The sequence below is a fragment of the Mobula hypostoma genome, chromosome 4 (genome assembly GCF_963921235.1).
Source record: "Mobula hypostoma chromosome 4, sMobHyp1.1, whole genome shotgun sequence".
NCBI lineage: Eukaryota > Metazoa > Chordata > Chondrichthyes > Myliobatiformes > Myliobatidae > Mobula > Mobula hypostoma.
Window position 1 is genome coordinate 115,203,178 of NC_086100.1, and position 14,014 is coordinate 115,217,191.

General features: G+C 40.1%; 1 protein-coding gene across 3 annotated transcripts in view; it reads left to right on the forward strand.

The window, feature by feature from the left end:
* The window catches only part of tmem144b (transmembrane protein 144b), a 109,704-nt gene that overhangs the window by 93,391 nt on the left and 2,299 nt on the right, over nucleotides 1–14,014 (forward strand). For all 3 annotated transcript variants that reach the window (XM_063046405.1, XM_063046404.1, XM_063046403.1), the window contains exons 10-12: nucleotides 6,007–6,126; nucleotides 7,906–8,003; nucleotides 11,870–11,923. In XM_063046405.1, coding sequence (XP_062902475.1) covers nucleotides 6,007–6,126; nucleotides 7,906–8,003; nucleotides 11,870–11,923 — 272 coding nt within the window. The remainder of the gene's footprint in view (nucleotides 1–6,006; nucleotides 6,127–7,905; nucleotides 8,004–11,869; nucleotides 11,924–14,014) is intronic.

Sequence of the window (14,014 nt, forward strand, 5' to 3'; positions counted from 1 at the left end):
TACTCTTTCTCTACATAAATGCAACGCAGTTCACGATTCCTGGGGAAAACATGGAAAATCCAAACTTACCGTCTGTGCTTCACCTACCTGTTTTGCTGTCTGGTTCTCTGATGGTGAAGTCTTTAAGTGGCACTGACCCAACATTCCTGGATAAGCTTAATGCTTTTTATATTCACTTTTGATAGGGAGAACTATAAGACACCTACACAAGCCTCCATATCTCCAGATAACTCTGTAATTTCAGTCTCTGAGGTTGATGTCCAGGCATCCTTCAAGAGGGTGAATCCATGAAAGGTGTCTGATCCAGAGGGCATAGCTGGCTGAGTACTAAAGATTAGATTAGATTAGATTAGATTATGAGGACACTCAGTCCTCGTTTATTGTCATTTAGAAATGCACGCATGCATTAAGAAATGATACAATGTTCCTCCAGAAAAAAATCACAAAAAAAAGGACAAACCAAAGACTAACACTGATACGACCACATAATTATAGCATATAGTTACAGCAGTGCAAAGCAATACCATAATTTGATAAAGAGCAGACCATGGGAACGGTAAAAAAAAGTCTCAAAGTTCTGATCGACTCCCAATAGTCCCCGATAGCGGGCGGCAACAGGGAGAAACTCTCTCTGCCATAAACCTCCAGGCACCGCGAACTGTCGATGCATTGGAAGCACCCGACCACAGCCAACTCTGAGTTCGTCCGAAAACTTCGAGCCTCCAACCAGCCCTTCGACACCGAGCACCATCTCTGCCGAGCGCTTTGACCCCATCCCAGCCGCCAAGCAACAAGCAAAGCTGAGGACTCGTGGCCTTCACTTCTGGAGATTCTGGATCATACAGTAACAGCGGCAGTGAAAAAGGCATTTCAGAAGTTTCTCCAGATGTTCCTCTGTTCTCTCACGTCTGTCTCCATCAAATCAGGATTGTGCACGACACCCTACTTGACAGATTACAGATGCTGTGGACCAGCTGGCTGGGTAATTTATGGACATATTCAGCTTCTCATTTCTGCGGTCTGAGGTTCCACCTGATTCGCATGTTCTGCCGCCCAAGAAGAGCATGTTGACCTGCCTCAGTAACTAGCATCTGGTAGTGCTTAAATCAACTGTAGTGAAGCATTTCGAGAAATTAGTTATGGTTACTCCTGCCTCATATTACCTGGATCCACACCAATTTGCCTACCAGCTCAACAGCAGCTGCTGTTGTGTATTTAATATTTCAGTAATATTTGAATAATATTGTAAATATGTTGTTCAATTAAGCATTCTTTATTTAATTCATTACAGGTTATATGTAAAGGTGTGTGAATGTCATATGTAATTATTCCACCGCGTATTATGTGTGCGCCTCACAAAAGTAAAAAATCAAAACTAAGTGTACACAGGTTATCCACAGCTCTGTGTCTTTCTTTAGATTCATTTTATGTTTTGGGGTTACAAAATAACAGTTGTGATGAGGTATTTTTAATACGAACCCAAGACGAGGCAGTGAGACATTCAAGTTTTTTTTAAAAAACACAGCACTTTTTTTTCTTTGCAAGTGGAGAAGACAGTAGAGTTTTAAAAAGGCAGAAAATAGACAGAATTCATGGGTTCATGAACAGTGAGCACTGGGTGATAATCATAAATGTTTTTTTTTTAAAAATAGGAATGGCTGGCTACATCAGAAACAGATGTGTTTGATGAACAGATAAGTGGATGATGTGTACTGAACAAATTGAACAGTATTTTAAAGCAAATTGAATAGCCGATAAGAAATGGATACCAGTGTTACTAAGTACTTTAGGTGGAAGAACATACAGTTTGTTTAGAGGTTTAACTGTTCCAACCAAACCAGCCAAAGTGAGTTTTACTGATAACATCAAAGTAATGCAGGAACATTTAGAACTGATATCATTGTTGATTGCAGAACACTTTAGGTTTCGTAAGTGGAATGAAAAAGAAAGAGATTCCATTTCAATGTGTGTGGCTGAATTGAAGAAGTTGTCTGAGCATCGTCAATTCAGTGATGGGCTTAATGATACACTGAGATCATTTAATTTGTGGAATCTTATAAGTAAGAATTCAAAAATAGCTCCTATTTGAAGCACAACTCACATTTAAAAGAGCAGTTGACATTGCTATAGCTGCCGAAGACTCAGTTGAGTTACAGTCAGGAATGAAAGTGAACTTGAGGAAAATTACAGCGTCTAAACAAAAACCTCTCTGGCCAGGCTAATTACATTGCCATGGTGGCACGGGCTCACATATACTCAACCAATGCAGGTTCAAAGGTGAAACTTGCAGAAAATGCAACAAAGTAGGACACATACTTAGAGCATATTCGGCAGAGAAAGATAAATGGACTGCACAGGGAAGAGAAAAAGAAAAAAGTCAAGTTGCAGTTTCATAAAGAACATTAATCCGCATGTTGCTGATGAAAAAACTGATAATAATGATGGTGACACAGGACTGGGTAGTTTTGAGATTTGTAATGTGAAAGCTAGCAATGGACAAGCAATATAGCTTACACCAGAAATTAATTAAAATGGAACTAGACACTGGCTCAGCTATTTCAGTCATTCCACAAAATGAGTTTGAATGGCATTTCAAAGGTACTGAACTGAAGTTTGCAGATATACAACTAAGTACTTATATGGGAGAAAAGATAATTTCTGTGAGAATGACATTCGTAACAGTGAAATACAACAACAACCAAGCCACATTGACTTTGTATGTGGTTTAAAAAAAAACAGGAGGACAGTTACTGCACTCCACCCCTTGAGCTTCGTACTACAGATCGGGAAGAAATGGTAATTGACAAAGCAGTGTGAGGTGGCTTTCCAAAAGACAAAGGAAATGGTGATGTCAGACACTGTACTCACACATTATAATCTACATCATCCTTTGAAGCTTGCCTGTGACGCCTCGCCTTACCATACAGGTGCAGTCACATCACATGTTATGAGTGATGGAAATGCCCCATTGCCTTTGCATCACGTTCCCTTACAGCTGCAGAGAAAAATTGCACACAGATTGACACAAAGGCCTTGAGTCTGGTTTGTGGTGTGAAATACTTCAGCCTGTACTTGTATGGGAGACAGTTTACACTCATACCTGATTATCAACCACTAGTGCTATTTTCAGTCCACAGAAGGGTGTTCCACTAACAACAACAGCATGAATGCAGAGATGGGCTCTGTTTCTTGGGGGACACCATTACTAGATCAAATTCAAGTGGGCAACAAATCATGGATTGTCCCGTTTACCCCTTGGAAAAGAAAATATCGGAAAAGCTTACAAAAGAGGGTACCCCTCTTGAAGTATTCTCCCTTAATGCAAATCAAGTGTCTCCCAATTAATGCAAAGATGATCCAAAGAGAAAGCAGAGAAGGCCCCACACTGTCTCAAGTGTGCATAGCCACCAAAATGGCCAGAATGTGCTGCAGAAACACCAATTCCCCCATTTTTATCAGCGCCGGGATGAACTTGCCCTTGATGGGGTTGAGAGTTGATAGATCATCCAAGCTGAGAGCTGAAGTGTTGGAGGAGTTACATGTCTGTCATCTAGGTGTAGTCAAAATGAAAGTGTTGGCAAAAAGCGTTGTCTGGTGGCCTGGAATAGATCAGCAGATTGAGCAGCTTGCTATGAACTGCTCGGCATTCCCAGAAGATGCTGAGAACATGTCCAGAAGGTGCTAAGAGCAGCACCTCTCCATTCATATGGATATTGCTGGACCGTTCATGGACACAGGTTTCTTGGTAGCTACAAAGTGGTCGGAAGTGTTTCCAATAGGCTCCACTGCAGCCTTGCACACTGTGGATGTATTGAGGAGCTCTTCTCAAGGACTGGCATTCCAGAACATTCAGTCGGTGATGATGGACCACAGTTTATTGTGAAACAGTTCCAGTCATTCCTGAAAATGAATGGATAAGACATCTGCACCATACCACCCAGCTACAAGTGGCTTGGCAGAAAGGTTTACCCAGAGTCTGAAGTATGCATTGTAAGCAATGCCAGCAGAACACTTTACACTGACACTGAATCAGAAGTTCACCACTTTCTCCTTGCATATTGCAATGCAGCACACTGCACAACCAACAACTCAGCAGCTATGCTGGATTGTCTCCCGTGCTCTCTCTTGGATCTCCTCAAACCCAGTCTCGGAAGGAGGATGCTGAGACAAATTGAGGGCTCCTCAAACAGGGATGTTCGATGTTTCACACCCAGACAAGCTGTCCCAGCAAGGGCAACATCAAATGGCTACTTGGCAAGATGAAGGACAGAACTGGACCACTCTCCTGCACAGTAGAGATTGCGCCTGATATCACCTGGACACAACACATAGATCACTTGAGGAGAGAAGAGTTAATTGCTGAAGAAGAAAGGTGTTCAGAGCTGTCAGAACGCGTATCGTCCCAGAATCAACTCCTACAACCACCACGGAGGAGGCACCAGAACCTGAGATTGTTTCACAGACATAAGATCAGCAGAGGAGAGAGTTATCACCATTAAATTCCTTAGTTTTAACACATTGCATGCCCTGTCTTGGACCCAGCAATTATAAGGAACGTGCACCAGCATTTTTACTTTCTAAAGAGGTTCATTTTGGCATAGACCACTCTAACAGACTTCTACAGATGCACTTTTGAAAGTATTCTGACTAGTTGTAGCATGGTCTGGTATGCCCACTTGAATGCACAGGAACACGAGAAGCTGCAGAGAATAGTACCATCGGTGGTATCTACAGGAGGCATTGCCTCAAAAAGGCAACATCTATCATCAAAGTTCCCCACTATCTGGACCATGCCATATTTCTGCAGCTACCATTGGGCAGGAGGTACAGAAGCCTGAAGGTGCACACCACCGGGTTCCGAAAAAGCAACTTCCCTTCAACCATCAGATCTTGAACCAAACGGCAAAACCCTGATCACTGCATTTTAGCAACACCACAGCCACTTTGATCAGTTTGCACTAAAACAGACTGTTTTGTCTAATTGTTATATCTTGTAAAAAGTTGTTTATAATTAATATTTAGTTTTTCTTGTCATGCTAAGTAAATGTTTCGTTGTACCTGTGTATACATGTGCATATGACAACAAACTCTACTTTGACTAATGGGGTACAACAGAGTACAAAGTAGTAGCATTTCTCCAGCACCTAATGCTGGGGAATCCCTTGAAGAACAGTTGTATCATTAATTTGAATGGGGAAGAATGGCTGTGAGAAAGCAAACTAAGTATTAAGTTATTTTACTTAAATCTTTTTAATTGCTTATCACTGTTCTTGGGGGTGTTGTGTTTTCTTTCCTAGGCAATGAGAAACATTCCCAGCTTTGTCAGACAGCTAAACCATTTCTTGGATAGTTTTTGTTTGCTTCTCCTATCCCCTTTTTTTTTAAAAGAACAGAGTGGTATGTGACTGGAACACACTGCCGGAGGTGGTGGTAGAGGATGACAGAATAGGGACACTTAAGAGATACTTAAGCACATAGATGTAAGAAAAATGGGAGGATTATGGGCTGTGTAGGAGGGAAGGGTTAGATTGATTGTGGAGTGCATATATAAGTCAGCACAGCAACGTGACCCGTACTATGCTATACTGTCCTATGATAATATTTTGGCGCAGAATGATCTTCCATGATGCAGAATTTTGCGATTCAGCATCAAGCTGCATTGAAGTGCAAGTTGGCGATGGTAAATTTGCAATAAGTAACTTCGCAGTTACCAGATAATAAATTGTGATCACGAGTACCTCGTTGTTAGCAGAAAATAAAGGTTTTTCTATTGGATTATTGCTTCAATGAAAATACTTATTTTTTTAACCATTCGATAATCACATGAGATCCTTTTGGCCACAATACTAGGCTCAAGAAGGATCCCAGCCCAAGGCGAGAGGCTGTCCTTGGACTTTTCTTGTAAAAGCCAGGATTTTAATAAATTCAAATAAATAAATAAACAACCAGAAATCTGAATTGACAACAGTTTAACAAAGATAATTGTAAATTGTGCTTCACTTGCAGATTTGGACTATGTATTTGCACATTTTAGTGGCATATTTCTTACAAGTACTGTCTATTTTCTATTATATTGTGCATTAATGAAGAATAAACCAAAAGTTTACCCTAAGGTAATACTACCAGGTAAGAAGTCATTATTTCACTATTTTTTAACTAAAATACCACATTTACTGTTTTTAGTGAAATCTGTAACTTACATAAGTAGTTATTTAGCTCTCTGTGGCATTTTTATACTCCTTTGGAACAATTTTTGTACACCTGCTCCTATACCTTAGACAAAACTTTGCATCTGAATTATTTTAACACAAGAATGTTTGCTGTAGATAGAGAAAGGTTCCTTGCAATTGTTTTGTTTACAAAATGATTTTGAGTTTAATAAAATATGAAAGCATTGCAAGGGAATCCCATTTAGCTTACTTTATCCACATGCCAATTTGTTAAAGAAACTCACTAATTATATTCTTTACATAAAAATATTGTTGGCAAGCATGTTGGTAGCAAAGCATTGCAATGCAGTGTCATTTTGATCTGAGAGAGGCAAAGTTCCCACCCATAAATGAGTTTAGAAGATAATACTTAATGTTTCTTTTAATGAGATCATGTACTGAAATATTGAAGCTGTGTGCTTTGTTGACAACTTGATAAAGATTTGTGCTTAGTTTATGCCACTTTCACCAGCAAAGTGCAATGCTGTATTTTAGACTTCATTTTCTACCCAACAATGTCCCTCAATTTCAAAAACTAAATGCAGCATTTAAGCATCTGTGCTATTTAGAAATCACAAAATGCTTCTGGCTTGATATAGGTTGCTTGTTTTCAGCCCAATTGTATACAATTTTACAACATTCCACAATCTTGGTATTCCTTATAAAAGTGCTCAGTCTGGAGAACTTTGCTTCATTTAAATACTTGTGATAATACAGATATCTAAAGATAGTATGCTGCATATCTCTGTTGGAATTGACCAAGACTAAACGATAGAGATGTTTTGCAGAATAAGGCAAACTGGTAGAGAGAAAGGTAGAGTAGGGAAAAGTGAAGAAAGAGAGCTAATTAATATTTCAGATCCCTGGCCTTTAATCAGAACCCAATGTTAACTGCTTGCCTTATCACATCTTAATGCTGTATTTCCAATATTTCCCATTTTTGTCGTCTGTTTTATTTATTATTTTTAATTGAAGTTCATGAATATCTGTGAATGCCTTGAGAAACAAAAGTTGAAGAAAACTTACTTTTGCACAAATTATTCTGCAACCCAAATGGCTACAGTATGTAGGTCACCAGATAGGTAATGTAATGTTATATAGATGACAACCAAAGCAAGAGGCAATTTATTACATACTGTACATCTGAACATCATACCCCTGAAGAGAAACAGATTTAAGTTAAGTGTTTGTTCCATTAGGGATCTCCATCAGCTTTTAGTTCTTCTGCATCCTTCTTAGGCAGTACCAAAGGGTTGAGGATGACTCACTTCTGCTCTGATTGTGGTGAGGCTAGTGTGGGTCCTACAATTACTTCTGCAGATGGGGAAAGTGATGCCTGCAGGGATGGGGAGATGGGTAGTTTGAGGGGGTGTGCTGTTTCTACCGATTATGCAGGGCTTTTCTGTGCACCCGGAACATGGCCTTAAGCTTCAATACTGTTCCAAGTGGTTTTCTATGGGACATAGATACCAGGATTTGGTGGTGATCTTGCATTGTAAGAAGGATTTGGGCACAGCGTTTGAATCTTTTCCTCTGCCCTTTTGGTAATCCCTTCCCATAACTGAACGGAGAACTGTCTTTTGGGAGCCCAGGACCTCTCTGACTATTTCTAAAGATTTACATATAATGTGCAGGTTAATAATATTTCAATAATCATGCAAAATAAAGACAAGATGCTAACAAAATGTGCTTTAAGGTTTTGTTTCAGGTGTGATGTGGGCTATTGCAAACTGCTGTTGGTTCCTGGCAAATAATTTCCTCAGTGCAGTTGTTAGTTTCCCGATCATCACTGCTGTAAGTTGATTGAGCTGCCTAATGTGCATAGATTGTGGAAATGTATTTTTAAAGACTTTGGCCCGGAAATTTGCAAGCCATCAGTACTGGCTACTGACTGACAAAGGTACTTGCATTACTCTATAGTGGTCAAGTGATAGTTCAAGCTGCCAAAGTTCTGGACTGTTGATTCAAGGACTTGATTTGGAATCTCACCATTGTCTTGTAAGTTCAACTAATGATGAGATTTAAGCAGCCTATCATAGTCGTCATAAGGCTACCAGATTATTGTTAAAAACCTGTTTGTTAATAGAGCAAATTGCTCAGTTGAGGATGCAGTTGTGCCTTTATTACATTCTTCCAACATTTGGACCTCCCCCAACACTGATGTAAGGATCTTGTTTGTGGATTTTAGCTCCGCCTTCAGTACTGTTGTTCCGGAGTTGCAAACCAGTTAGCCGTACCCTACAGTATCCGTCAGTGGTTTATGAACTTCTTGACAGGAAGGAAAGTAAGGCTGGGCGCCTACTTGTCCAATCCAATGTCTATAAGCACAGCCCCTCACTAGAGCTGTGTTCTTTCACCCCTCCTGTTCTCACTTTATACAAGTGTCTGTACTTCCATAAACAAAACCATTAAAATCCTAAAGTTTGGAGATGACACAACGGTAGTTGGTCTCATCATTAATAAGGATGTGACCTGCTGTCAAAGAGAGATAGACTGTCTTGCAGCATGATGTGATCAAAACAATTTGGAGTGTAATGCTGTGGAGTCAGTGGAAGTGAGGGTTGACTTCCACTGACAACCCCAAACCTACCCCGTCCCCTTGGGCAATTGCCCTGCACAACATCTGTTAAGTGGTCTTTCCAGCTCTCCTTGTTCCGTTGATAATTATCGAGTCAGTTCATATGTTCACATTAATTTGATTATTGATATCTGTGCATGTGACCATTCTGCTGATCGTTGATTGCTCATGGCTCTTTGCACTATTGTAAATTGTTGGTCTGTTATGGTATTGTGTTTTATGCTTTGTCCTGAACCACAATCAATTCTGATGTGTTTCACGAACTGGCAATAAATTGAATCTGATTCTGTTTAACCAATGTCCTGTAAGGAAGGGAATTTGCCTCCACTACCTAGTCTGGCCCATATAGAGTCGAGGCGATACATCACAGATACAGGCCCTTGGATGCAAAAGGTCTGTGCTGCTCAGTGCCCACCCAGCTAATCTCAATTTTTTGGGGGTTTGGCCCATATTCCTCCAAGCAGGTACCTATCTAGGTGCTGCTTAAATGATACTTGCCTCAACCACTCCTGGCAGCTTGTTCCATATACTTAACCACCTCCTAGATGGAAAAAGTTGCCCCTCACATCTGTTTTAAGTCTTTTCCTCACCCATTTGTTTTGGAAAAAACTTACCACCCATGTTATCTATGTGATTCAATTTTAAACATTTCTTAGGTCACCCTCATTCTCGTATGTTTCAAGGAAGTTCTCCCTATGATTCACGCCCTCTAGTCCTGGCAACATCCTCAAATCTTTTCTGCATTCTTTCGTTTAACGAAAGGGTGACCAAGGCTGGACACTATTTTCCAAGTGCTGCATTACCAATTTCTACAGCTGTAACAATGTTTTAATTCTTATATTTAGTCCCTTGGCTAACGAAAAGCGATATACTAAAAATATTTTTCACCACCCTAGCTCCCTGTCACACTGATTTCAGTGAACTGTAGAGTCCCTCTGTTCCGTGATATTCCCTAGTACCCTAGCATTCATAGCAGGAGTCTGAATCCTCCTGTAACCTACGTTACCATTCACTGTCAACAGTACTTAATATGTTTCATCGTCAAACTCGATGAAGCCTTGTGCGTTCACATCCAAGTCATTTATAAATAACAAATAACACCAACCCCTACAATACACCATCACCTGACTCCATCCCAAGAAACAACCTTCAACCATTACTCTCTTTCCTACCAAGCCAATTTTGAAAGCACATAAGTAGATTCTACGTTCTTAAGAGTATTCATAACCTTACTATAGTCAAAGGATTCACTCATCCCCGACCTCCTAAATCCAATGTGTGCTTCCCTTTTTCGTGAAGACCCTCAATATCTCTCAATACCAAGGTTCCCTAAACTTGCCAGGTTTACCTTTGACCCTAACAAGAACATCTTCTCCTGGACTCTTGATGTCACGCTCTTAAAAGCCTCCCACTTGCTACTCATTTCTCTTCCTTCAAACAGGCTCACCTGATTGACCTTCACTAGTTCCTGCTCTATTCCCCAAAATTAGCCCTTCTCCAGTTTAGGACCCCCTCTTATCCTTGTTCATCACTTTCTTAAAACTAATGGAAACATGGTCATTAGTGTCAAAGTGCTCCCTGACTGCCACTTCAGTTACCTGTCCTGCCTTGTTCCACCAGAGAAGGTCTGGTATTCCAGCCTCCCAAGTAGAACTGTGCAGGGGTCTATACTAGAGCCCCACTAGAGTGACCCTCCACTTACTTCTGAGTTCTACCCACTTGGCTTCACAGGACAATTCCCCAAGAATGTCACTTCTAAGTACTGGTGTTATGTATACCCTTATCAAAAAGGCAACACTTCCTCCTTGCTTACCTGTACTTCTTTCACACCTGAAGCATCTGTGTCCTGGTTTGTTCACCTTACCCATTAAATCTTGTGCATTAAAATCAATGAAGTTTAACTGCAAATTAACGTTCCTGCTTTTAATTTGCCTCTGGCTATCCTGATTACTGACTTGCTCCTGCTCAGAGCCCACCACATTCCCACCAGTCCAGTTTAAACCCTCCCATGTAGCTCTAGCAAATCGCCCAGCAAGGTTGTTGATCCCCCTTCTGGTTCACATACAACCCATCCCTAATGTACAGGCCACCCCTACCCCAGAAGAGACCCCAATGATCCAAGAACCTGAATATCTGCACCAGCTCCTCAGCCACAAATTTATCCGATCTCTCTCTCTGTTTCTGACCTCACTAGCACGTGGCAGAAGGAGTAGCCCTGAGATCACCACCAACAATATCCTGATTCTTAGCTTCCTACCCAATTCACTATACTCACTCTGCAGGGCCTCATTCTACTTAAGTGTTTACTAACATGCATAACAACAGTTTGCTGTTCACATTCCCTGATAATTTTCATTCATCACCAGAGACATCCTTGACCCCAACATCCAGGAGGCAACACATCATCCCAGCATTTCTTCTATGGGTGGTTACCCATCTGTTCCCCTCTCTGTCATCCTCTGACTGCACACTTTCCTTCTGAGCCTAAGAGCCACTTACAATGCTAGAGACCCTGAAAAACAGCCTCCTTGACTGGCCCTGGATTATATTTTTGCAAACCATACATATCTAGATTTTTTTTTGTTCATCATTTTTCAGAAAATGTTTTGTTGTGCGCATAAAATTTGATGTGACAAGTGCTCTCCAAGCTTTAACAATAATCACATACAATTCATTTTAAGGGATTTCTACAATATTGATAATATTTAAAGTTACAAACAATCTGGGTAACATACAGTATTTTAAAGATTTTGTTTATTATTTTAAATGTAGTTTCATGTTCCAGACAAAAAAAAACTTTTCTGTTGAAGTAAATATTTTTCAGTCCATCAAAGTATAAATGAAGCAACATACACAAAATGCTGGAGGAACTCAGCAAGTCAGGCAGCATCTATGGAAATGAACAGTCAATGTTTCAGACTGAGACTCTTCTTCAGGACCCAAAACGTTGATTATTCATTTCCTTAGATGCTGTCTGGCCTGCTGAGTTCCTCTGGCATTTTGTGTATGTTGCTTTGGATTTCCAGCATCTGCAGACCATCTCAAGTTTATGATGTATCAATCAACTTTCATTTTTTTTCAGGTACCAGGTTTCATTGCTGCCCTATGGGGAGTTATTGTTTTCAATGAAATAAAAGTAAGATTTTGTTGAGCATTATTTCTAGAATTAATGAAGATAACTCAACGGTTTTATTGATATAGACTCCACTACAGATAATCCTTTCCACTTGGTCAGCTCAATTTAATGGATAAGGATTTCTGTGTTCACTAATCCAGATATTTAAATGTGTAATATAGGCCTATATTTCAGTGCATTGCTGAGTAAGAACTGTATTGACAAAGGGTTCAGGTGAGATTTTAATCCAAGTCTACCTACCTTTTCCATATACTGCTCACCAATTGAAGAAATACCATTTCCTATTGGTACTGCTCCCTTATTCCACTTCACTAAAACTGAAGGATATGCCACAATAATGAAAGGTGCTACATTAATATAGATTTTTTTCTTTGATAACTGAATGGATTTTAACCAAGTCTGTCATTTATGTGATGATCCGTGAAAATGTGTATGAAATAACCATTAAATCTAGTTGGATTATTGACTGAACAAAGTCCTCATGATAGCATTGGGGTATTTCTTAAATATGTTCAGTTTTGAACCTGACTTAAATCTGTAGCAATACAAACATGACCCTCTTAACAAAAGTAGTTGTTTATGAAATTACAAGTATTTACAATGTTCATACTCCCACTCTCAAATTTAAAATCTAAGAGAATTAGGAAATATGAGTTTATTACAGAAAAGTAGCAGTGAGGTAAAAGATCAGCCAGGATCTTATTAAATGATGGAATGGAGCAAAATGCCAAGTGCCTACTCCTATATATTTTAATGATCTTGTATAAAGGTTTACCTTCAGAAATGACGAGTTATTTTCTTAATAACAAAACATTTTTTCAAGAAAATTTTGTTGCAGTCTTAGTATTCTTAGAATAGATTGGCCTTTGATATGCTTCAAGTAATTTATTCTTGTGTTGACAAAAATTACTTCAGGCTGCTAACAAATATTAATTGTTATATTAACATTAATCAAATCTGAGGGAAAATGTATTTCTTCTCACCTGTTACATCTTATAGAAAATAGGTGCAGGAGTAGGCCATTCGGCCCTTGGAGCCTGCACCACCATTTATTATGATCATGGCTGATCCTCCAACTCAGAACCCCGCCCCAGCCTTCCCTCCATACCCCCTGACCCCCGTAGCCACAAGGGCCATATCTAACTCCCTCTTAAATATAGCCAATGAACTGGCCTCAACTGTTTCTTGTGGCAGAGAATTCCACAGATTCACCACTCTCTGTGTGAAGAAGTTTTTCCTAATCTCGGTCCTAAAAGGCTTCCCCTCTATCCTCAAACTGTGGCCCCTCGTTCTGGACTTCCCCAACATCGGGAACAATCTTCCTGCATCTAGCCTGTCCAATCCCTTTAGGATCTTATACGTTTCAATCAGATCCCCCCTCAATCTTCTAAATTCCAACGAGTACAAGCCCAGTTCATCCAGTCTTTCTTCATATGAAAGTCCTGCCATCCCAGGAATCAATCTGGTGAACCTTCTTTGTACTCCCTCTATGGCAAGGATGTCTTTCCTCAGATTAGGGGACCAAAACTGCACACAATACTCCAGGTGTGGTCTCACCAAGGCCTTGTACAACTGCAGTAGTACCTCCCTGCTCCTGTACTCGAATCCTCTCGCTATAAATGCCTGCATACCATTCGCCTTTTTCACCGCCTGCTGTACCTGCATGCCCACTTTCAATGACTGGTGTATAATGACACCCAGGTCTCGTTGCACCTTCCCTTTTCCTAATCGGCCACCATTCAGATAATAATCTGTTTTCCTATTTTTGCCACCAAAGTGGATAACTTCACATTTATCCACATTAAATTGCATCTGCCATGAATTTGCCCACTCACCCAACCTATCCAAGTCACCCTGCATCCTCTTAGCATCCTCCTCACAGCTAACACTGCCACCCAGCTTCGTGTCATCCGCAAACTTGGAGATGCTGCATTTAATTCCCTCATCCAAGTCATTAATATATATTGTAAACAACTTGCTACAAGCAAACAGGATTTTTTTAAATTGTAATTTTCAAATGTGTAAATACAGATCCATTTCAGTTCTAAAATGCAATAACTTCTCCTGTTTGTGGTGACACTTTCCAGTGCA